This window comes from Lepisosteus platostomus, chromosome 28 (assembly GCF_059453375.1).
Source record: "Lepisosteus platostomus isolate fLepPlt1 chromosome 28, fLepPlt1.hap1, whole genome shotgun sequence".
In the NCBI taxonomy this organism is placed as follows: Eukaryota; Metazoa; Chordata; class Actinopteri; order Semionotiformes; family Lepisosteidae; genus Lepisosteus; species Lepisosteus platostomus.
Window position 1 is genome coordinate 7,513,728 of NC_142638.1, and position 24,984 is coordinate 7,538,711.

Consider the following 24,984-nt stretch of genomic DNA (forward strand, 5'->3'; position numbering starts at 1 on the left):
CGATGATGCTGTCAAAAAAAATTAAGCACCAGGAGCCAGCCCAGAGCTAATGACCGCGCCAAGTTTTCCGCCTGTAGCAGCATCTCTCGGATACCTGCGTCTGCGCTTCATCCCGGCATCACTGGCCCATTAAGTATTTAAAATTAAAGAATATACAGCGCAGCGGTCCTCCTAGTTGTTGCACTTAAGGTCACTACAGTCAGTGCATATAACCCGTAGTCATTATCTGCCGTTCTTTTAACTTTGAAACGTTTGTAACTCCTATAAGTTGTGGCGACGGTCCGTCCTCGTCGAACCAGCTCGTCTGAAGATGGATGCGATTCACGCCCAGGGCGTCCGGATCGCCGAGGCGCTTCAGAACCGGCTGATGGACCATGAGAAACTCTGGCTGTCCATCACTCACCTGGGCAGCCCCAAAGCCGCCTTCCTGCTCTGTTTCCCCGCCACCGTCTACCTCAGCCGGAGGACCGGAGTGGCCGTCATCTGGGCCGCTATCATTTCGGAGTGGCTGAATCTCATTTTCAAGTGGTAAGCGAGAAACTGGTTACATGAACAGTCCGGGTTTTGGGGACAGACCTTAGGAGATTCCCGCATGCGTTTACCGCAGGACATCTGTAAATAAGCTGCTAATGTATAGGAAAAGCGTCAGTAACTGGTATTATTGTGCACGACATTCTCCGCTTTGTGTCTGTCACGGGTTTTGGACGATGACGCCAAACTACCTTTGCTGTTGCTGCGAAAGGGAAGTTTGTTGCGGACTCTGGGACCTCAGACCAGCTCAGCGTGTTGCTGCTACTAGCTGACGTCCGTCCCCTCAGTGGCAAGAGATAGTGTTGCAACTCTGGTGGCGCTCAGGTGGTGCAATCGCTACCTCTCAGCCAGTTTCCGTACGCCACAAGCGCCTCAGCTAAAAACTATTTTGTGTGCTGTCCGGTTTCGTGCACTGGCCTCTGCTTAAAATAACCGCATTTTGCAGAAGTGTTTCTATAAACCCTAGATTCCAAGGCATCTGAAAATCCCTGTCTTTCCCTTGCTTCTTATATACCCCTTTCGCATGCTTCCGAGTGCTACCCTGCATTTGGTGCTTAAATTAACCCTGTAATTGCTCCAGCAGATTGGTGGAATGCGTGTGATCCCTGCGCGCCAGTACTTAAAACAGCGGTCAACATGCCTGTTCTGAAGACGGCAGAGCGGGCTGACGTCACTTCTGCAGCTGGGGAGCCCCGCGCTGAACCATGCAGTTTTCTATGTACTCGCTGGCCAAGATGTTAGTGCTGCCCCCCCCCCCAAGTCAAAATAAATAGAATCTGAGGTCAAAGACATCATGGCTTTCCTTGGCCAGAACAAACCCCAGCTCGGACCTCAATCCTGTTGAAACCCAGAGGGCCACACGGTTCATTCACACACACTGTTACCACAACTTCAATTGCAGGCTATCCTTTCTAAAGGTATGGGGTGGGACTGGGCAGCAGATATTACAAACAGTATTTATACAGGCCATGTGCTGTTCAAGCTGTTCCTGTGCTCGCTGAGGCCTTAACATAATATTTAATGGAGTTTCTTAATATTTAGGCCGATATGCATACATCATACACAGTAGCAGGCATGTGCATCGTAAATGAGTGAAATTAAGGGATTACTGTGTAGAAACAGGAAAGGCATCATTGATTAGGACAGAGAGTTGACCACACAGCAAGGAAGGGTTGAACAGCACTGTGCATCTGATGTGCTACTGCTTTTCTGGAAGACATGCACTCACATTTTTATTTCTATTTAGCTGTCCCAGCTGGGACAAGCATGGAAAAAAAACACATGGGAAAAAAAGATTCAGATCTAAGCCTTTGCCCATCTTCTGTATAAATCTACATGTTAAGAAATGCTGATTCGCCAGTCTCCATGAATCCTTCTGGCTCTACTTATTTATTATACCCAATACTACCCACTGGAGCTCAGCAGGGTTGAGCCCGGTCAGTACCTGGATGGGAGGCTCCTGGGAAGCTATGGTTGCTGCTGGAAGAGGTGTTAGTGGGACCAGCAGGGGGCGCTCACCCTGCAGTCTGTGTGGGTCCTAATGCCCAGGTATAGTGGTGGGGACACTATACTGTAGTGGGCGCCGTCTTTCGGATGAGACATTAAACCGAGGTCCTGACTCTCTGTGGGCATTAAAGATCCCCGGACATTTCTCGAGAAGAGTAGGGAGTTATCCCGGTGTCCGGGCTGAATTTCCCCCCTTGGCCTTTACTGTGGCCTCCAAATTGTCCCCCTGTATGATGGGCTTGCACTGGCCCTGCGATGGACTGGCGTCCTGTCCAGGGTGTACCCTGCCTTGCCCTCGAGGCTCCGGCTTCCCGCGACACCGTAGGGTAAAAAGCAGTTTGACAAATGACATGACGTGACAATGGGGCATGACCTTGTTTCAGAAGCGAGGTCAGGGTGCAGGTGAGTGCTGTACTGGGTGGTACGGAATTGATGGACTGGGACGCACTGTTCTCTGTCCCCAGGGTGCTGTTCGGCGAGAGGCCCTTCTGGTGGATAGGAGAATCCCAGCTGTTTCGCACAAACCAGCCGCAGGTCAGGCAGTTCCCCTCCACGTGCGAGACAGGACCAGGTGAGTGGAGGGCAGTTCGCTGCCTCCTTTTTCAATGAAAACGCGAGTACAGTACGTCAGGAATCCTAACTCAGGATTGACGGCTGACAGCTGCTGTTCACCCAGACCCAGTGCATCCACATAGCTCAGGAAGAAGAAGACTGCCCAAAAACAACCATTACAGCTACTGATGAAGGCAAATATCCAGATAATCAGAGGTATAATACTTCACTACAGTTACTACTTCACAACAACTCCCAGTCCTACTGGGAGAGGGAGGAGGGAACTAGGTTGAACCTGCTGGCCAGTATGTGACCTCCAGTAACAGCATGTGGAACAGTGAGCTTGTCTCTCAATAATGTTCATATATTTATATGTCAATACCTTATGATGTGTCTCTACTGTAAGCGTCTGTAGGTTTTGTATGTTAATTGTATTTGTTTAACTTTGGCAACACTGATTTACTAATTGGTCATACCAATAAAGCATCGTGAATTGACAGAAAAAAGTGTTTGGTGCACCTATAGCTGCATTCGTTATTCACACATGGATGCTCTGACTGATCAGGGGGAGTTGGGGCCGTGTGGTTGCTGTTGTAATCGATACCACAGTGGGCAGGGGTATAGAACAGGCCGTACGGGGGTCCAGTCAGAGTCTAGTAGGTTTTATGTGGGCTCTGTGGGTACCGGGATGCCCCTCAGGGCTGACTCGTCAGGACTCTCTCCCCCCCCCATCTCCAGGCAGCCCCTCCGGACACGCCATGGTGACGGCGGCCGTGTGGTGGGTGATGGCGTCCGACCTGTCCGCCTTCCTCTACGCCCGCAGCCGCAGGTCAGTCAGAGGTCAGGCCCGGGGAGGGGAGGGGAGCTGATCGCTGTGGGCTCTGTTGGAGAAAAGCTCACACTTTTCCTCCTCCTTGCTCTTCACTGCTCTGGCCCGTCTTTGGAATGGCAGAGACTGCTTCATGCCTCCCTTTTGAGCACGTTTTTCTCTTTATCGTTGTGTCGCAAAGTAAGAAAATCGCGGCACGGAGGGGCAGTGGTTAGCATCCTGCCTCGCAGCTCTGGAGCCCTGGGTTCGACTCCTGGGGTGCCATCTCTGTGGAGTTTGCATGGGTTTCCTCCCACAGTCCATTGACATACTGGTAGGTTAATTGGCTTCTGGGAAGATTTCCCTGGTGGGGCTGCATGTTTGCGTCTGTGCGTGTGCCCTGTGATGGAGTGGAGTCCTGTGCAGGGTGTCCGCCTTGCACATATTGCTTGCTGGGAAAGGCTCCGGCACCCCTGGGACCCTGCGTTGGGGTTAGAAAACGGCGGATGGATTTTACATTTTCAAATGTAATACCCGTCAAACATGTGGCGTGCATCTCCCATGTGTGTCTGTGAGCAAGGACACGTGTCTTTTTCCTCCCCGTCCAACTCCCTGCAAATGTGCAGAAGGTTCTGACAGCCAGGCATTGATCCTGCCCTTTCCTTCTAGCCTGGGTGACAGTGAGAAGAAGAATTACTCTTCAGGAGTCCTATAATATAAAAAACAGGGTAACATTGTTTTAACTGAGCATTTGGAAGCAGCGTGCACGCTGATGTTGTTTCTCCTCACTGTCTCGTGCAGCGTAGTGCTGATGGCTGTGCCGTTTCTCCTCTACCTGGGCTTCCTGCTGGCAGTGGGCATCTCCAGGATCTTCATCCTGGCACACTTCCCTCACCAAGTAGTTGTGGGATCTGTCACAGGTCAGTGTGCACTTAAGCTGCAGACGACCACGGGCACAGCTCTGCAAGACTGCGATCACACCAGCAGTGTGTGGATTTGCCTCCAGTCCACTCTTCTGCCCCTCCTTTCCAGAGTTCGCCTACATATAAACCCGACTGTGCAAGAGAATAAGACATCTTCAACCCATGCAGGAGTTACTGTCTATGTGTGTTACGAGCATCAAAAACTTTACTCAAGCCCTCCACATTTTCTCCTGTCATAACAACTGTGATTAATGCATCTGAGTTTGGTAAGAAGAAACGACAAATTGCAGATCTGTCAGCATCAGCTGCCAGTTTAAAACAATGGAGAGAATTGCAGTAGAAGGTCATCAGAGATTTGTTTGTAAAAAATTAAACAGATTGTTCAAGTTAGAACAGGGCAAAATGCTTTAAGAGGTCTGCATAGCAGTCAAAGCTATTCAATTGAAAATCGGGTGTTTTTCCGTAATGAATTCTCTGTATGATCGAGGAGCAGCTACAAGCTTTGAGTTGAGGCAGTCACTGGGGGGCTGTCAGGGAGTGGAGAACAGCATGGGCGGGATGAGTCTGAGGCCAAGGTGGTCTGTATACAGGCGGAGAAACCCCTCTTCCCTGTGTTCCAGGATTCGTGCTGGGGTACGCCCTGAGCCGGGTGGTCCCTGACCCGCGACCGCTCAGATTCTTCGTGTTCCTCTCCGGGGGGCTGCTGCTGGGCACCCTGCTGATGCACTGGGGTCTCGAGCGCTGGGGGGTGGACCTGTCCTGGTGAGTCTCTTCATGCACACTTGAGCACCCCCAAAACACTGGAGCTCCCCTCACATCCCACAGCACTCTAGTCCCAGTGGATTGATATTCACGTCTTCTGCTTGACTCTGTGCATTAGGCTGTGCTGGGCCATGGTTTTCTTGCTTGTCTTGTAGCAGTTGTATTACCAAAAGTTGGATCATGAAAGTAGTCAGCCTAGGGAGTAACTTCCAAGGGAAGGCCTTATTGCAAACTGGATTCCAGCATCTTGAAGTCAAGGCCTGTTCTGTTTTTAATGGCAGGGTTTTGTCGGGCGCCACAGTGGCCCAGTGGTTGGCGTTGCTGCCTCACAGCTCTGGGTGCTATCTGTGGGGAGTTTGCATGTTCTCCCTGATTCCGTGCGGTTTCCTCTCACAGTCCGAAGACATACTGGCAGCTGAATGGGCTGAGAAAACCGACCCCAGTGAGAGTGTGTGTAGGTCTGTGTGTCTTCCCCGTGATGGACTGGCATCCCCTCTCGGGCGTATCCTGCTTTGCGCCCATTGCCTGCTGGGATAGGCTCCGGCGACCCTGAATTGGATGAAGTCGTGAGAGGATGGAGGGATGGAAGGCAGCGCTGTGTGGTTGGAGAGGAGGTGGTCTTGGCCTGTGGGTTTCTGGGTCTGGGTGTCACACGCGGTCTGTTCTGTCTGTCTGCTGTGTGCAGGTCCATTGCGTTGGCAGAGAGGTGGTGCGCGCGGGCAGACTGGATTCACCTGGACACGGCGCCCTTCTCCTCCCTGATGCGGGACAGCGGGGCGGCCCTGGGGCTGGGGCTGGCGCAGCACTGGAGGCCCCAGGGCTGGAGTTTGCCCAGGGCCCCGCGGGCTCTGTGCATGGCCCTGACCTCCCTTGCCCTGTACCACCTCAACCGGCTGCCCCTGCCCCCTGCCCCGCCGGTGCTCTTCTACGGCCTCTTCTTCGCCAAGCACGCCGCGGTGCCGCCCGTCGTCATGGTCCTCGTGCCCGGCCTGGTGCACTGCCTCACCAGGAAGGGGGACAAAGACAAGTGAGAGACCGGCGGCAGCAGCGTGGAGAAGGCCATCCTCCAGGCCCCACCCATTTCGCCAGTCTTCGCCCCCCCCCTCCCAAGCCTGGCTCTACCCGCTCTCCCAAATCGTGCAGCTCAGATGCCCCGTCGCCATGCAGTCCGTCCCCTGGGGTCCAAGGAGACCCTGATCCATAGTGCTCTGCGTTGCAATGTGCCTGTAGCAGTTTGGTCTCCTGTGTGCAATAGCATTTCTGTCCTGCAGGGTAACCTCTGCACTTCAGGCTGGGATAGATGTCTTAATAGCTGTTGTGGTAACTTTCAATCAGCACACATCAATGACGTTCAGCACTCTTTACTGTAATTTAACAAATAGTTAAGACTTCTCAGACGGCAGCGCAGTCTCCTTGCTTGCACTCCAGTAGCAAGAAAGGAGGACAACCAGTGGATCCAGTTCTTTGGTCAAACAACCTTTGACCTTTAGGTTACGATAACTTACGACGACTATAACAGCTGTTGCTATTAGAAGTGTAGTGTTTGATCACATTGAGAAACATTCTTCAGTTCGCTTTCCCGTGCTGATCGGCTTATAACAAGCTGAGAAGCAGAAGGGAGAAAGCAGCGTGTGTTGGCACGTCTCCCCTGAAGTGGGCTCTACAGCCGAAACTGAGTGTTCCTCCTTTTCTGTTTTTCAGTGCAGCGTTAACGTTTATTGACAACACGCCCATTTGAACAAGTCACGTCCACAGCGATTCAATGTTGATGACTGGTCCCGGAGTGCTCAGCATCTTCTAGATTCCATCCCAAACGAGCTCTCCATTACTTAACTGGGCCAGCTATTGGTTTAATGAGTGTTTTATAAGAGGATGGTTAGTCACTGCTAGAAAAGACCCATAAGTCCTGCTGGACCAACAGATGCCCAGGAAACACAAATCCAACAGCTCCGCAAGTGCAGGGCTGGGGGCAGATGCTGTTAAGTGTGTGTGCAGTGTCTTCAAAAATCCTGATTTTTCTCTTTACCTGTATACCAGAGAGAGGATTGACTTTGACAAACCGAACGTAAGTGACTGTGAGCCCCTGGGCTGTGGGTCTCTGGATGGCGCACGCGGTCAGTTCTGTCTTGCTGCTGTGTGCAGGTCCATGGCCTATGATGATAGACCAGATGGCTCCCTGAACTTCACAGGAAGCCGTATTTAGCAGGCCTGGAAGTGGGGATTCATTGCAGCCAAGGAATCACATAGTCACCACTGCAAAACTATTATATTGGTCATAGAACACAAAAGAAACCAGCACTGTTGTACCAAAGTCACTTTAGAGAGCCATTAAACCCCAATAGTGTTGCCTTGTAATATAAACAACTCTTTGGGAATTAAGTTGGCAGGTGTCATGTCCATCCTTTTGGGAAACTGCACAGTAGTTACCTGGCCATGAGGACAAGCATGACATCCATTTGTGGATCTGCATCTCAAAGACATTTTACGGAACAATCCCCAACACCCATGTGGTAGAATAGCTTGTATTAATAGTGTTTACCTGGAGAAATTATTTCTTCTTGTCAATAGTTTTACCTTCTGGAAACCCAAACAGCAGAACACTTACTAGAGCAATCAAGAGTGAAGTATAGCAGCCTCTTACCTGGGATTTGAACCCACAGCCCCTGGGTTAGAGTACAGGACTTTACATAAAGTACTGTAGAGGTATGCAAATTTCATTCCCATTTTCTTTAATTGTCTCTAGTGCATATTCCTTCATTTCTTGTTATGTTGGGGCACGTTTCTTGATATCTGCAGTAAATAAACATAGATCAACCAAGACTCTTGGCAGAAACAATGTCATTTATTTACACAAAGACAAATGTTATAACATGATACAAAATACTTGACTTCAAACATTTAAGAGAGAACAGATAGATAAGATACAAGATTTTTTTTTTGTTTTTAAAGGAGTGTCTTGTTATTTTTTCTTCCAAAAAATAAAAAATCAAAAAACCAAATGAAAAGTGACAAAATTAACATTTTCTACAACACAATACTGATCATCAACCACTAGAGAACACGCACTCGAAATTCGACTCGATAGAACATTTAGCATCGACAATGTTCGCAGTACAACCCCATGAACCACTGAATGTGTTCATGATTACAAAAAGAACATTGAGAATTCATCCAACCCATTTCATTAACTGAATAATAATAAAAGACATTTCTCTGGTGTGTTATTTTTTAACCCCAAAATAAATTATGGGCACAAACAGTTTCTGATTGCTCATCTTTAAGAAACAGCTCCACAAAGCTGTAGCTCCGTAGTTCTGTTTTTTGCCATCCTGCACCAAAGACCAATGAGACTGAAAGCTGTCTGAGACTTTTCAGATGTTTCCACTTTTCTACAGTACAGATGTGCGCTTTGACATGAGTACTGTGCAGCGACCGTGAGCTGGCAAAACAGTGTGTCGATTTAACCTGTGCTCTTTAGAAGCCCTGAGAGGCTGTGCTCTCCCTGCTGGGACAACACAAGCAAAGTGCACCATTCCCCAGAGTCCTTTGGAAAGTCACGCGTGTACTCTCCCCAACCCCAAAAGCACTCCAGTAATATGGCTCTCACCCTGCAGGGGGCTGAGGAGTGTTGAAATGCAGTATGTCCTTATCGCCTTTATTACAACAATGAAAACAATACACCTGCCACAACTTTAGCAAAGACCCCCCCCAAAAAAATAATGGAAAGCAGACATGTCTCCACTTTCCTCTTTGTGGGTGGTTTGTTGTATTGCTAGACCCAGGCACATCGGAACTCAGAACAACGAGGGAAGGTGGCACAGGCGAACTCGTAGTGATGTGAAATCAGGTGAATTGCACAGGTACAGGTGAACCAACTGTGTTATACACGTCGTATTGTAGAAATATACTTGTGTGTTTACACTATATAGTTTATATATAATATACAGTAAATCCATACACATACACAGTGCAGTTCTGAAGTATCAATAAGAGAGGCACAGGTGCATAAGGTGTATGCATTACGTGTGCCTTTAAGTTTCCAACCAGGGGACAGAGCTTCTGTCTCTCGCACGTTTAAAACTGTCACCCTTTTTAGTACCGGTACAGAAGGAGCAACCCCACGCAGGAAAAGAAAAGCAACTTCCGAATTTCACTTGCATCCTTAACCCCTCTAGGTATTCGCAGCTGGGGGCCAGGGAAGTCCCAACAGGAAACACAGAGAAATCCCAATGCCGGCTGCCTTCAGCAATGCCAACCCATCTCCACTGCACAACACCAGATCTCCATTTTAGTGTTCAGGTCATAAAGTCTTATCCAGCAGGAGAAAAAAATACCACATGAAGATGTCCACCTCACCGCACAGGAAGCCCAAGACGAGATCTGCCTGTCGCACACCACTTTTAATTGCCCTGGTTTCAGAGCACAAGCCCAGGCCTCATCCTTGCACAGCAGGAAGAATCTAGTGCCCTGGCAGAGACTGAAGAGCAAAGATACACTGCCCAGACATACAGTGGAGAAGTCACTAGGTTGTCACCTTAGCTTTCTCTTTCATGAGAAATTCCAGAAGGGTACTCCCTGGAACAGCGAGGTTAAGCAAAGGAGTTCCAGCAGCTTAAAGAGAAGATCTGGTAAGGAGATGATTCCATTCATCACTGCCTATACAGGTTGTATAATCCAATCAAGCATAGTGCTGATTAGCCCCAATTGCTCTGGAGCTAATGTCGAGTATAAAATCGAGTCTGGCACCTCAGCCCTGGGAAGCCACAAGGGTGTCTGGGGTTCACCTGTGCTACGAGTGACATAACTGAAACCATTATTTGCACCAATGGTATATTTTGACATGGTTTCCAGGTCCTTGGTAACTAGTTAACAAAACCTGCAGAGCTGTGGCTTTCCAGGGCCGTGGAGAACTCTGGGTTCTTTGGGCTTCTGCCCAGAAGAGGACAGAGCTGCGATTTGTGCCGCTGGACAGGTGTGAAAGGGGTCAGAAGCTGCTGGCACTCAGCCACTCAGGACAGACTTGGTGCGAGATTCGCACACACACACACAGAGACACACACACACACACTCCTCCTAGATACGACTCTTTCCAGACGTGTGCTTTTTTGGGGGGGTTTAACAAAATCACTACCAAGTGGAAGGGAAAAGCAAAGTTGAACAGAACAAAAAACAAATCCTAGAACTGTCCAAGTATATTGCTGTGATCAAATGAGAAACACAAGTCCCTATTGCGAATCAAGTCTGCAGCTGTGTCTCTTGAAGAATGTGTTAAGGCATCATTGTCCTTCCATGACACCCCCTTCTGTGAACCATGTCGTTCAGCACTCTGCAGCGAAGCGTACACCTTCAATGGCATGGCAAGAGTTAACTGAACCTGGAAGAGCTTGATGCCATTCTCACTCTGTATTGTTATTTTAATGTCTTTCAAAAGGATGAAACTACAAGTCAAGAATGAGGATGAAAGTTAAAAAAAGATTCAGAACACGCATCCTAAAATACAATATTATTTTGTCTCAACATTCCCTTTAAGATCCTTGCTGCAATTGCACTGTTTTACCAAAAGGTGGGACTGTACACAATGCAATAATAAAAATGTAGCTGAGGGAAAAAATAAAAATAGAAAAGGGACAGTGATTTCCATCTATAATATTCACAGTTATAGATTGCTAAAATGCTGTGCATTGCACATGTATATATATACATTTTACATCATTTTATGTTTTAACAGGATAGCATTTGAAAAAACGCAAACTTTCCGGAATGTGCTTAGAAATTTCTGAAATTTCCGCATTTAATATAACCAAGAAAGAGAAAATAAACATATGTAAAATATACCGTAGAAGACAGCTACACGCTCAAAATCCAACCACAGTGTATGTTCATTGTATAAATCAGAACAGTGGAAGGGCACAATGTGTAGGGTAGACCTCTTTCCAAATTACAAAATAATATACAAATATCCTTTAAACCTCAAGAATTGGAGATCACTAATACCTGTATACACAACATATGAAGTATTAATAAATATACATATTTACTGAAGAATAGTAAAATACCGTGGGCACTACAGTAAAGCTACTGTCAACAGCGAGTTACTGTGACATAATGTATACACACACACGGAAAGGATTTCCTGAAAAACTCCAGGCTCTTCTTCTGTGTTAACAACCTGGACGTGCCCACGCAGACTGAAAAAAAACTCTCTTGAAACCGCAGAACGTCACCCACTAACAGGGAATGTGAGCAGGGGTCACTCCGTGGTGAGACAGGATGTCTGCAGCCTCCTGATGAGGACCTGCTGCAGTTGTGACCCTGCTCTGTACGAGAGGAACCGCAGGGGCAGACGGCCGCCTGGGGCTCATGACTGAACAGCTCTTCGGGGTTCAGGTGCTCTGCTGCTGCACTGAGAGTGTTGGCAAAATCCACTTTTTCTGCAGGCAGGCAGGCAGATGCATCAGCATCTTCTTTGTTAGCAAGTCAGTGGTGCTCTGATTCAACAGCCTATTGGAACAGCGTCGTGTTCCACATGTGAGGGGGTGGGTCAGAAAGGCCACACAGCTGGAAGGGAAGCAGCCAATGAGAGCACTGCCAAAACCCAGGAGCCAGCCACTTCCTGCACACAGGTATCAAGAAGGACCACTGGCAGAGTGCACACCTGATGGCCACTTGGCATCCCTCAACTCTCAAGATGGATTTAATGACCAAACTGCGTTCCTCTGCTGGGGCTGCTGTATGTGTCAATTGGAGATCAGGACCCACAGAAACGGGTGAAAAGTCGCCTGTAAATATATGTTATTGAGACACACGAAGGAGAATTCTGGAAAAACGCAGCATTAAAAGAACTAAACTGCTCTTGAAAATGGTGTACACAGTATATAGGTATGCACAGTATGGTTATCTTAACCTATCCACTATTTCATGCATGTGTGTGTGTGTGGAATTTGAGGAGCAATTTTAGCAAATCTGCTTCAGCCGGTCTAGTTCACCTCTCACACAAATCCAATCGTTTTGGGCCTGGTGCAATTGCACCGATCAGATATATTATGCAGTTATTGACTGAACTTTAAAAAAAAACAATAATACGTTAAAAAAATCAATGAAAGCTAAACTAAGACGCACCGAGTCTCAGCCTTCACTTTTTACTTTGCTGTGATCATGAGTTCTGATGCCAGTAAGAAACAGAACCTGCCCCTTCTCACTCACCCACCACACTCAGAGAGGCTTTCAAGCATTTTTGTTAAGACTACTGGAAATGTTCTTTCTTCCATTACAGCTGCACAAATAAATCCCCAATCCTTTTAATTCTGTGTGTGTGTGCGTCCAGCCCATTTCACTGTGCTGGATTCCTCCCACAGTAGACCAGGCAAGATGTCTGCTCCCCTAATTGATCCTTGTTCACGTCCGTCTCTATTGAAATTTATGGAACTGTGTTGAAAGAACAAGCCGGGAAAAATGAGGGTGGTGGAGAATCACTTCCCACAAAATAATACAATTAAAGCAAGATCCAAAGTCCAGCTCCCCCTTCCTAAGCCCAAGGAGCAAGAGAGTGGAACTAAAAATATACAGCTACCGCTGCAGAGGGGAGCCCAGGCTAGCGTTGCACCTCACTGGACTTCCTGCCCGGCTTGCTAGTTCTAAAACCATAAATCCAGAACACATGAAAAATATTTTAATAATAACAGTAGGGTTCAAGGGTAAACTGCCATGACCAAAGCCATCAAAATAGACTCTGCAAAGCCCCTGTCTTAAAAATCAAGCCCCTAAGAATAAAAATTAAGTACATCTCTTCAGCTTCTGGATTTCAACAACACTGGGACAGGACAGATACATGTATTGATTTTTAGTACAGTACTCATTTGCCTATCGCAAGGAAACCCCCAGCTTCAACCTACAAACGGAAACACCATCATCTTCAAAAAAATGCAAAGTACACACACTCAACGTCAAATAATACCGTTGATGTCTAAAATAACGTGGTTGGATTTAAAGTACTGTGTCAGCGAAAAGCAACAAGGTTTTGGTGATAACTGTTTTCTGGAACGACCGGGGAAGAGACAGGGACAGACATGACAGGAACTGGTCATCGCATCGCAGCCACGCGAACTACCACTCCAGGGAGATACATATAACAAACAGGAAGCAGAAAAGGGGCGAAGCTGGGGGTTGTCAACCTCCCCCCCTCCCCACACACCTCAAAGGTCACAGACGACCTTTGACCCTTCGAGGATCTCACTCCCAGCATTCCCATTAAACCGAGGAGAAAATAAGACAGGAGAGGGCTAGAAAACTTTCCTGGAGTAAAAAAAGAAAGGAAAGAATCTTCCCTACCAATCTGTCGGTTCGAACACAAACTGCGAAAGTCACGGGTTTTAAGGAAATTAAGGCATTTTTAAACACTAACGTACATGAGTGTAACAAGTGTGTGGATTTTCTCTTTTCCTGTTGTGTTTTTTTTTTTAAAAAGGCACCGAGTTCCTCTTGTGTCATTCGAACACTCCAGGGTCAGAGTCCCCTTTACTCCCTCCTGTCCGCTCGGTTGATCTTCCTTGTACACAGCCCTCAAGTGAAGAAAAACACGGAATTCGGATCCTCTCCTCGCCTCCAAACTCGGGAAAAACATTCCTTCTCGGGGGTTAGTGCCTGTTAATGAGAGTGTGATGGTCTGCCAAGAGAGCCAAAGATGGAGACGCCCCAGACACCCCTCTATCTGTGAGATGTCCAGGCCGAGTGTGATCTCGCGCTTAAAACCCAAGCTCAGTTCCCCTTCTCCCTCGCACACAAGCTCACGGCTCCCAGCCTAGAATTGTTGGTTGGTTTTTAAAAAAGGAAGGAGGTGATTCCTGCTGCCCAGCTCTCCCTGCTGCTGCCCTGAATACCAAGAGGAAAGATAAGAAATACATCGACAAGAAAATGACACGTGTGTGTGTGTGCTTCCTTCCAGATTATCGGATCTGACCAAACAAACAAAAACAAAACGGTTTACACCCACTCACAAGAAAGAAAGAAGAACTCCATCTGTTCTCTGGAGTCGGAAAATGCAGTCTTCACTTCTCCTACGAGGACCAAAGTCCTGTTTTGCGTTTGTTTTTTGTTGTCGTCGTCAAATGTACGAAAAAATAGGTTCTTTTTTGTCAGTAAAATCTCTCTGCGTTTAAAAATATAACCCACCCCCTCCGCCACTGGCGTTACCGGTCTCTCCAAATCCTTCTCCGTCCCTGGGGGTGGGGGTGGGGAGATGGTGGCAGGGGCGAACGTCCTGCTTCTTCCCGCCCACTCGTCCGTCCCTGTCCGTCTGCCTCCCCCTCTCTCGCCCGCTCCGTATCCGTTGGGCAGCGCGGGCGGTCACCAGGCATGGATAAATGTGTGTGTGTGTGGGGCGGGGGGGGGACGGACAGTGATGGGGGAGTGAGGGCTCACGAGGATGGAGTCCATGATCACGGGGGCTTCTCTACAACGCCGGCTCGTCTTCCATCGGCTCCTCCGGCGGCCTGCGAACCCAAACCGAACGATCGCTAATCATTGCTGTGCGTGACCCATGCTTTGTTCCTACGCTGCCTTACATCTGCACCCATGTCTAGAGCTGGGTATCGTACTGGAGCCATTTGGGTACAAGAGTCTCACCCAGGACACGAACCATTTCTCTTTTTCATTTATTTTTCTTTTCGCCTGTCCCGTCAGGATTTTTGGGTATCTTTTGCTGGCATGGGCGTTCTCAAACTCGGAACACCAGTTCACACTCTCTCAAGTCCTTCACATTAAAAGCAGGCAATTTCTTCAAACACATTTGCCCATTCATGTCCAATCAATGGTCAGAAAGAGCAGTATTCCTCTTTTTCTACCGTCCTTGCTTTAAGAACAGTGCACTGCAGGGTGTAATCAATGTCAATGTATATCACATTATATGGGTGTTCTGGAATAATTGTCATATCCGTGTAGTGTTTTTATGCTCTTTTACCATCTATGAGCTGTGTTCGCAACTTAATTTCCCCCTTGAGGATTAATAAAGTGTATTGTTTCGTGTGCCATCCTTCAGGCTAAGGCCCTTTAATATGACAGCCAAGAAACGTAGCCAATACGGGACGAGCTTTGCTCCACTGCGGTCCAATCAACAGTAAGTAAGCTGCTGATAAGGTCGGCCCCCAGGCTGTATTGCTAATGGGGACTAATAGGTAAAGGACACCTGAGTGATCATTTTCTGCATTCCAAGAGTGGCAGCCTCTCCTCTTTTCATGTGCTCACTCTCTGGTGAGGGTGAGGGTGTCTTTTGGGGGACGGATAACAGTCTCTTACAATACCCCGACAAAACGCCAGGCCTGCCCACAACCACCCTGGTCAGCTTCCTCATGGCACGCCCGGGGCCTAGCTCCCCTCTCAATAAACCCCCTGCCGGGAGGGCGGCGGCAGAGGAGACGGTACCTGCTGGGCTCCTGGCTGGCCCCCTGCTCCGTGTCCACCGACAGGGACGCCATCGCGCTCACCGTCTCGGCCTCCTCCTTCTCTCGCCGCTGGGCCTCCAGCAGAGACTGGCCCACGGTGGCGGAGAGCCTCTGCACTGACTTCCAGTGCTTAGCTGGAAGACCACCCCCCAAAAAAGGGCAAAGGTCACGTGGAAGAATCGGCTCTGTGCAGCGCTAAATGTCCCCCCAAGCCCGTCTACATTGTATGGGCGACAGGGCCTTCTCCTGTTATGCCCCCAAGCTCTGGAACTCTCTCCCCAAGGATATCCGAGAGTCACCTTCTCTAAACTCCTTCAAACCCAGACTCAAAACCCTCTTCTTTAGAAAAGCCTTGACTTAACTGTTCCATTCTCCACCCCTGCTTTTCTTAGTACCACCATCCACGGTCTCCTCTATATATTGCAATTGTGTTTTATCTTGTGTATTCTTCTTATTTATTGTTGTTGTCATTCTGTAAAGCGCTTTGAGAAGCCACCTTTAAAGGCGCTATATCAAATTATTATTATTATTATTATTATTATTATAAATGGCAGGTGTCCCTGCCAACTCCGATCTCCTGCTCCTGCGCCGGAGACCCTCGAGACCCGAGGTGTCTTACTCTGAATCTCGATGACCTTCTCCAGCGACGCCGCGGCCTTCGGGCAGGGCTTCCGCTGCACCGTGTCCTCTGGCAAGGGCTCGAGCTGCGGGAGAAGCAGGAGGAGATGATGAGGCACGGGGAACGACGCCGGCGCTAGGGAAGGGCGCCGAAAACCGGAGACGCCCGTACCTCTTCGCCCAGGAGGGCGGACACACAGGACTCGGAGGCGTCGCAGATGGCTGTGAGGTCGTGACCCCCCTCCAGCGCCAGGACGACACGACCCCCCGCCAGCTTCATCAGCTGCTTGGTGAGGTGACCGAAACCTAAGGGGGGAAAAAACAGACGATCTAATGAGCTGATCACTCATCTTGTTTGGCTGATGCTTTTATCCACTGCACCACGGAGATGTACTCATTTATATGTTTTTACAGGAGCAATTTGGTAAAGCACCTTGCTCAACAACAATTCACCCTGATTGTCCTGCGGAATCTTGCAGAAACTGTCTTGCACAATCATGCCCTCCTGCAGGCTTCTGTACTGGTCCTTGTGGCCTCCATCGATAATGATGAGGAGATTTCAAAGGCAAATCAATGATGCACCACCAGGTGGCAGTGCTCTTCACAGAAAAACCCTCAAAAGCTGGATTTGCCAGACAAGTCAGTCAAATCTCAACTTTGGGAAATGTGCTTTATTTTTAGTGTTTGTTTTTCAACCTTCTACCACCTACTATATAGTAATTAGCAGTTAGTGAATTAACTGGATTGCTAGATCCCAATTAACTGAAAATCTATTAAGTGCCTTTAGAATTTAGTATGATTTAATAGTTATAATGATTTTAAATACTGTGATTATTGAACTTGCATATGTCACTATTCTGGTAAAAAGACTAACTGTCTGACACATATCATTTAATCACAAAATTAAATCCACAGCCTAAAGGAAACCAGTCCAAGCAGTGAAACTGGAGACCTGAAACAGGAGGTAAACAGGCTCTGGGATGTGTGATCAGTGACCAGCGTCACCTGTGAACTGCGCTTGAGGGACAGACGAGGCAGAACAGTTGGCGCCTGTGATGCTAAACTTTGCTTCCCAACCAGCAGAGTTTTTGTATATTTAACTGGGAAAAAGAGCACTGGCCACTTGCCCAGTTGCAAGTTTATCAGGACACGTGATCAAAAATAAAAAAAGAGCCCCCAGGAGATGCATCAACCCTCACACTGAATACCTAGCATTAAACAGTGCTGGAATGACTCAGATTCTTTGGTCCTCATGCAACACATCCGTACGCAGGATCCTGTGTAAATGATCTGGCTCCTTCAATCTGAATGTAATTTGTTCCTCAACAACAAAGAGGCCTATCAAGATACGAATGATAAAACATAGCTGAACTACGGTTGTGCTGGGGAGGCTCACATTTGGCTGTGACGGAGTAGCCGCCCAGCGGAGACTGGTGCCCTTCCACTGCATCAAACCCGGCTGACACCAGAACCACGTCCGGGGAGAACTCATTGGCAATGGGCATCACCACCGTCCTGCAGAGAGACACATACACAGCCATGTGAAGACTGGGCCTCAGGTCCCGTCCTGGCTGGTCTTCAGAATAATAATAAGCACATTTCTGGACCACTCAAAGCTCTTTACAGGTAATGGGAACTCCCCTCCACCACCAAAGTGTGCCAGTGTGCTCACCACATATCAGATATCAGTGGGGAGGAGAACACAGTGATGAAGCCCGCTCATATATGGGGATTATCAGAGTCTGGAGACCTCGGATTTACATCTCATCCAAAGGACAGCATCCATTTTTTACATGACTGTGCCCCCTTCACTATACTGGGGCATTAGGGCCCACACAGACCGCAGGGTGAGTGCTTCGTGCTGGCCCCACTTCTTGCAACATCCTTAGCTTTCCCAGGAGGTCTCTCATCCAAGTACTGGCCAGGCTCACACCTGCTGAGCTTTACTGGGCTGCCAGTTGTGAACTGCAGGGTGATAAAGCTTCTGGCTATCCCAGTTCTGGTGCATCAGTCACTGTATGCAGGTGTCTCAGTTCTGGTACATCATGACTGTATGCTGAGTATTATGGTCAAGAACAAGAAAGGAAATAGAGTTACAGAGTTTAAAGTAGGAGCACAAAAACACCAGTCCACCCACAAGGGAACTGGTCTGTATTTATCTCAGACACGCCTCCAGTGACATTTTTTTAGCAAGCCATTGTAGGAAGTCAACCAAATCAGTATTTTAATTGCCCAATTAACATACAATGACTTAATTAACCATGTCACTGACGATTACTTGTGTGAGGATTACATCCCTTAAGATGCTGGGTTTGAGGAACAACATTTATTTCTTCTCAATCAGGAAAACACATTTAATATAAAAGCAAGAAAATACAACTAGGGAATTTACCATGTGGAAGATGCCAGGAACACAACATGGAACATGGTCTCTGATGGAAGTACATTTAAACCCCAAAACAGGAGGCACTTCTTTACCAGAAGGGTGGTGGGAGCATGGATCAAAACTCCCCAGCCATGTGTCTGAAGCGAAAACTTTAGCTTCTTTCAATAAACTGCTGGGATCTTTGGATACCTGAACGCTGTTAGGTACTCCACGTCGCCCATCGGAGGGTCCACTCCTCCTGTCCACGCGATGTTCACGTTGTAGCCCACTCCCGGGCCTGCCCCCACCTGCCAAACACATGCCAACACATTATTATTTTCTACATATTTCACCCGGAAGTTTTATTTTTACGTGTCTCCAGTGGGGTGGATGTGGATGTGGATTTCATTCATTAGAGCAAAGCACATCAGGAATATGTATGTTAAGGAAATTAAAACAATTTAAACCTCAGAAACAGCTATGACTAATAAGGACTGCACATTTGAGTCACCCTTTCTCTGTCCTGAACCAAACAGCGCATGTTGATGTGATGCACAACACCTAAAAACACATCTAATGAGGCGTATTCAATCTCACCTGCCACTCACATTGCACCAAATACATGCAAAAAAAAACCCAAATGGACAGATGAGCTTCAAGAGCGAAAACAAAACACATCTTAATCAAATTGAATTATTATTTGTCTGCTTTCTGGTCACTCCTTTCTTAGCTGGAATTAAATTTCAAGACTCAAAGAAATAATCTCCAGGTATCACCCACCGTATCACCAACTATACTCAAGCCTCCTGTCTGTCTGTGCAGTGACAGTGCTGTCCTGTCTGTCTGTCTGTCCAGTGACAGTGCTGGCCTGTCTGTCTATATGTGCAGTGACAGAGTGGATCTCTACCTCCTCTGGTGCACCACTTCCTGGGAAGAAGTTGCCATCATCGTAGCGATGCAGGGAGATGTAGAGCACACTAGGATCGCGGTAGAAGGCCTGTTGTGTACCGTTTCCATGGTGGATGTCCTGTAACAATGTCAGCACATAAACATGGATCAGAAATCCAGCAGGAGTGGAACGGAGATGACAGCAAAAATGCTGGAGCACACAGTCAAAGAACTTCCTTCACATAAGAATCTCAATCACAAATGTGACAAAGAAGAGGCAGAGGTCTGATTTTTTGACAAACCAAGTCTTAGGTGTGCAGCGTGTGTCCAGGTGGGTCTCAGGATCCTGTTTTTATTTTTTATTTTTTCCTGTTCTCCCTGATCTCTGTATGACATAATTGGACAAATTACTCGCCTAATTAGACTATGCAAACATGTTTTCCAGATTACTCACGGGCCATTTAAAGACACCTGTCAAAGAAGCCTTTGTGGCTTTTTGTGACCAGAGTTGCAGACCCCTGCAGAACCTACACCTGATGGCTTTTAGCAACATCATCATCCCCATCATGAATTGCAATATTTCATTTTTTCCCTGCAGAAAGCTTGAGGGTGATGAGTACACCAGCCTGGTGTTGACAATCAGGTTGGCAACAGGCTGCTTCCTTTGTCTGATCTGTGCAGCACTGCGACAGACCTTCCTCTCCACCCTCGTCACCCCCCCCCCCGGGACGCTCACGCACCCAGTCCACGATCAGGATCTTCCCCACGTTCAGCTTCTGCTGCAGCAGCTTGGCAGCGATGGCCACAGAGTTGAAGAAGCAGAAGCCCCTGTGAACACATGCACAGCTGTACATCAGCTGAGATCCACAGCTGACTTAGCAAGAGGGGGTCAAAATATCATGCCAATACCAGTTAAGAATTACTGAGCCAGAGCCAGCTGCTTATACTGTAGTTCAAGGTAATGGCTCCAGCTGGAGAAAGGTGGACCAACCCCCTTAAGTACCAGGACCGGCCTACCCCTGGTTTAGACCCTACATGTGGAGGATTATTTATTGTATTAACACAGTGTTATCTTCCCATAAAAAAGATTCATTTCTACTTCAGACTGTAAGCAGGCAGGACTCATCGATGTTAGTAACCGAGTGTGGAAGGAACTGATGTGGCGTTTTGGGCCCTGGAACGTATTCCAGCTGCACATAACAGCCTGCAAACGTGAGCCTGTGCGTTAGCGTTCTTTAATACATCTCCTGTTTTTTTTTCTCAACCACCAAAGTGCTCACGGCAAGCGAGAGGAACAAGTTTTATTTTTGAACCTCCAGAATTTGCTGGTACTCAAGCTGGTGACAGGATTAATATTCTACTATCATGGAACCTCCATCAATGCACCCCTGCATTGAATTAAACATCAGATGCTCTAAAGGTGGACAAAACAGCCACAGCTGAAGGTGTCTCAAAGTGCAGAGAAACCCCTCTCTCCAAGGATGAATACTGAGCAAAGCATCAGCTTTTGTTGTCTCCTTGTGGGCCTGGAACCTCTTGCTGGTCTATGCTGCTTCACCTCGTGGTCATAGGAAAGGACCCAGAGTGGAGAACACTAGAGGCTGGAAGCCCCCTGCCCCGAGCTCACGTACATTGCTGTGGACTCCTCCGCGTGATGTCCTGGGGGGCGCACGACAGCGAAGCCGTTCTGCGAAGATCAAGGCAAGAAGAGCGAGCTCAAAATCCGTCAATATCCAAAGCAGGTGCAATGTGCACTTCACATCGGAACAGGGGAAGAATAAACTGGGCTGGAAATGTAACTGTGTTCCTTCGAGTACTGTAATGGAAACGTTCTTTCACGATGAGTACTGAGGTGTGTTAGATGTTCCATGCAGTAAATCATTAGCATTTGTCAGATGTGAATGTGAAAATGCTGTTTGGTCTCTTCTAAAGTATCCATGCTTACTGAATGCCCTTGCAGCAAAACCATCCTCCCAATGCTATAGTTCAGTCTGAAATCCAGCAGGAAGTGCACAGCCCTGGAGTGGGAGTGTGAAAACAGGGAGCGGGCAGCAGGCTCTTACCTTGAGTTCACCTGAAGCCACTTTGAAGGCAAGCTCGATGACACAGCCCACGGCCATCCGCACCGCGCTGGAGGAGTGCATCTCGTTCCACACGGTGTCGCTGTCCACCTACCGGAGACAGCACCAGCCCGCACGCTGAGAACGCAGCAGCCTGCCTCCGAACCCAACCTCCCACCTGTTTACAGTCTAGAACAACCACGGCCGCTTTACAGCCAAAAATGCCTTTCTCTGCTGCGGCTGCTGAGGCTGGCCCCATTCCTAATTAAGCATCCTTAGGAGACTGTGTTTGTGGATGAAGTGAAGAAAATAAAAAAAAAATACTCTCCTCTGTCATCCTATACGGTTCTTAAGCAAGCTAATCACATTTCAGCCAATCTGCCCGTCTTGGACAGCCCTGTGTTCAGCCTCGACCGCCAGGAGCTCATAAGGTTTTCCTCCCCTTTAAACGGGAAACTTGGGCCGGGAGTAAAACCTTTTTCAAGGATCAACACAGTGGGTCTCCTCACACTCAGGCCAGTGGGGCACTGTGGGTAGTGATTTCCTGGCTGGACTGCCAATGTCAAATCCAGACCTCTGCTTACACAATACACGCCAGGGCTCGTCCACTGAGCGCTACCATCACCCACTACCTTAACACTGGCAACTGCTCGCATACCACAAAAGACAAGGCACAATTACCCTGCTAAGAGCCCGAATGGCGTTCGGCGATAAGATAAGGGATCATGACTCACTCACCCCAATGCCTCCACAAGGCAGCACAGCGTACATCTTCTGACTAATTGGACCTGAAAGCCAAATTCAGAAGCAAGTAAAAGGTCAGGAGTCGGAATAACTCAGGTTCCAAGGCTTCACCAAACCCCCGATGAGACGGAGAGTGTGTTCGCTAGACTTCCTCTCTCCTAACACACAAGCATCTCATTGCACAAAGACGACTGTCATTAAAGACAGGGAATAGGGAAGATAGCTGCTGTAGCTCCAGCTGAAATAAGCATTTAGCACAAATACACTTGTTGCTGTAGTGATCATGAACTGGTGCAAATTTGAATTTTCACAATTCGGCTTTTAATTTTCAGTTTTCACAAATCCGCCCCAGCAGAGAAGTAACCTGTCATTATTCTTCTTGTGCAGAGTGTTTTGAATTTTATTTTCCCCGGAGCCCCCTAATGTGCATGAGACACAGGCCTTTTAAAAGGAATTAAAAGGATAATAAAGGGATAAATAGGATGAGGGTACCTAGAAGCTTCTTGCTGTCAAGTTTCTGCCGGTTGTGTGGGCTGGTGCCGTACAGTAACGTGTGATGCTCCGAATGAACCGTCTGGATCTCGTCTAGTGTCGCTTTCCTGCCTCGGATCCTCTGCACAGGAAACAACACAGGCGGCTTTCATGGGGGTTTGGATAAGGGCAAGTGGCCACAGGTGGAAATTAAGAGAGGCGGCAGTCACAAAGGAAAAATAAGGCAGCTCCTTAGATAGAGGGTTGGGGGGGGGTCTGAAACAAACTGGTCAGACTAGGTCAGTTGTGGTAGCCGACACTCTGACATCCAGACGATTTGGCTGGATGAGATTTTGGGATCAATTCATCAAATGGCCATTATGAACCACAATGGCTGGCTCCAGTTTGTAACCCCCTTTTCAGTTCTATTGCACCTTCAATATAAGTAGAATTGTACACAGGCTCTGAGAGCGCAGAGGAGAAATCGTTGTTTAGCAACTGTGCTGAAGTCCCAGTAGTCCTACATGTGAGAGGTGTTTCATCAGCCTGTTTTGAACAATGCTGAGAAGTTTTTTTTACATCATTTACTCAAAAACATACCATAAGCTGACACAGTGATAAGAGTGTTTTCCATTTTAGGTTCTGCAACCCAAGATCAAAAGAGGTGTAGAAAATGTGTGTTTTATGCAGTTTTTTGAAACGTGACACATTCTCCCAGATTCTGGAATCCACTTTAGTTTCACAGATAATACCTTAGAAAGCTGTTTAGCTTAGGAAACTTGGAAGAACAACTTTATCAGAAACTCAAAATGTAACTTTGGAAATTACCTAAAATCAGCTTGGACCAGGGACAGGCTGGGATTCTGAATTCTGAATTCTAAAATTCAGAAGGAAACATGCAAGTGTCGTTTTTGAAAGTTTTTACCCCAATTTTGTACTTTTCTCACCCTGCCTCCAAGAGTTATTAAACTGAAGCAGGCAGTGAAGCTGATCACAGCAGCTTCCTAACATCTGTGGTACAAATCCTTTCCAGTCTGTGCCGGCAGGCAGGACCACAGTGTGAACTGGCTCCAGCAGGAGGCCCTGCCAGCCTGTCATCCCTGCATGCAGCACACAAACAAATCCAGAATCTGTTTCCCGGGAGCCAAACACTCCTAAGGACTGCAGCTGGAAATGATGGTATGATGTGCTAAGGTTTGGATCAAGAACGACTGACCTAGATAGGAATTACTAAAAAAAGAGGCAATTTACTTAGCTGGCACCCTACACCTATTCTAAGTGAAAGATATCTTGAAATTCACAGTAAACATATTGGACAGAGCCAGCCAGTCAGGTTTCCTGGCAGTGGCATTCTGGGACTGTGAAGACTATTTGACTACTCTTTTCTGGGGCCCGGTGACCCTACTCCCCCAACCCCTCCTAAAACACATGATGTATCGTCCGACAGGGGGTGACACCTGACAGCTGAGCTGCAGCAAGGGTGGTGGTTGTGGGTGGGGAAAGGCGGCTGACCTTACCTCACACCTGCTGAGCAGCCCTGTCTCCTGCAGCCTGGACCACACGCTCTGGATCCTCCCAGCATGCTCTGGGTGGATGTTAGTGTTCCCGCACGTGCACATGTGTTTCAGCATGAAGGTATCGTACACCACACCTGGGGGGGGGGGGGGGGACACCGCAGGTACACATTTAAAGCACAAAAGGCAAGCCTCAAGAAACATCAGCTACAGGGGGTGGCCCAATCCTGACCTCTACAGACATGGGAGCCTGTAACACAAGCCACACTCTGGGATTGGGCTACTTTTTTCAGGAGGGTAAGGCTTTCATGTTCAGGCAGGTGGCTGTGTCAGCGTGCGTAGGCTGCAAAGGAACAGGTAAAGCTCATTTCATGCTGAAAGGAAAAGAAAAGAGATAACGTTTCGGCTGTGGAGCCTTCTTCACCTTTCACCTAGGAACGAACCTTTTTACTGTTCTTTCTTTCATGTTGATGTCTCTCTGAAAGACTATACAGTCCTCCTTCCAGGTGACTTGCACCCTGGCACAGGGCACCAAAATCATCTAGTTTCTTTACACAAAGGGTGGTGGGAGCCTGGAATTAGCTAACCAACCAAATCATTGAAGCTGGAAGAGATCCTTTGATCAATACACCACTAGCACATAACTAAGCAAGATGGCCAAGTACTCTCTTCTTGGTTGTAAGCATTCTCATGCCCTTATGTTCTAACATACAACAGGGGCAGTACAAAAAGAGACAGCTCTATGCATTAAAAAGATTCCAAAGTAGGCACACTTGATACAGCAATAAACATCTTGTAACTAAAAA

General features: G+C 47.8%; 2 protein-coding genes across 18 annotated transcripts in view; one reads left to right on the plus strand and one right to left on the minus strand.

Moving 5' to 3' along the window:
* The first annotated feature begins 310 nt into the window (after positions 1-310).
* On the plus strand, positions 311-7,902 carry g6pc3 (glucose-6-phosphatase catalytic subunit 3). The gene is made up of 6 exons (XM_088622831.1): positions 311-528; positions 2,502-2,608; positions 3,328-3,418; positions 4,199-4,317; positions 4,941-5,082; positions 5,768-7,902. The coding sequence occupies exons 1-6, from the start codon at positions 311-313 to the stop codon at positions 6,111-6,113; spliced, it is 1,023 nt and encodes a 340-aa protein (XP_088478957.1). The 3' UTR covers positions 6,114-7,902.
* The window catches only part of hdac5 (histone deacetylase 5), a 92,310-nt gene continuing 74,657 nt past the window's right edge, over positions 7,332-24,984 (minus strand). For 12 of the 17 annotated variants that reach the window (XM_088622819.1, XM_088622822.1, XM_088622826.1 and 9 more), the window contains 13 exons: positions 24,182-24,315; positions 22,686-22,806; positions 22,188-22,237; positions 21,453-21,560; positions 21,021-21,076; positions 20,130-20,217; positions 19,409-19,528; positions 18,712-18,809; positions 17,533-17,651; positions 16,309-16,442; positions 16,138-16,222; positions 15,499-15,652; positions 7,906-14,570 (listed from right to left, as the gene is read on the minus strand). In XM_088622819.1, the coding sequence (XP_088478945.1) occupies positions 14,531-14,570; positions 15,499-15,652; positions 16,138-16,222; positions 16,309-16,442; positions 17,533-17,651; positions 18,712-18,809; positions 19,409-19,528; positions 20,130-20,217; positions 21,021-21,076; positions 21,453-21,560; positions 22,188-22,237; positions 22,686-22,806; positions 24,182-24,315 (1,307 nt within the window). In that variant the 3' untranslated portion in view covers positions 7,906-14,530. Of the gene's footprint in view, positions 7,873-7,905; positions 14,571-15,498; positions 15,653-16,137; positions 16,223-16,308; positions 16,443-17,532; positions 17,652-18,711; positions 18,810-19,408; positions 19,529-20,129; positions 20,218-21,020; positions 21,077-21,452; positions 21,561-22,187; positions 22,238-22,685; positions 22,807-24,181; positions 24,316-24,984 lie in introns of those variants that run through there. The other 5 variants (XR_015930944.1, XR_015930943.1, XR_015930940.1 and 2 more) reach the window with 5 other exon arrangements.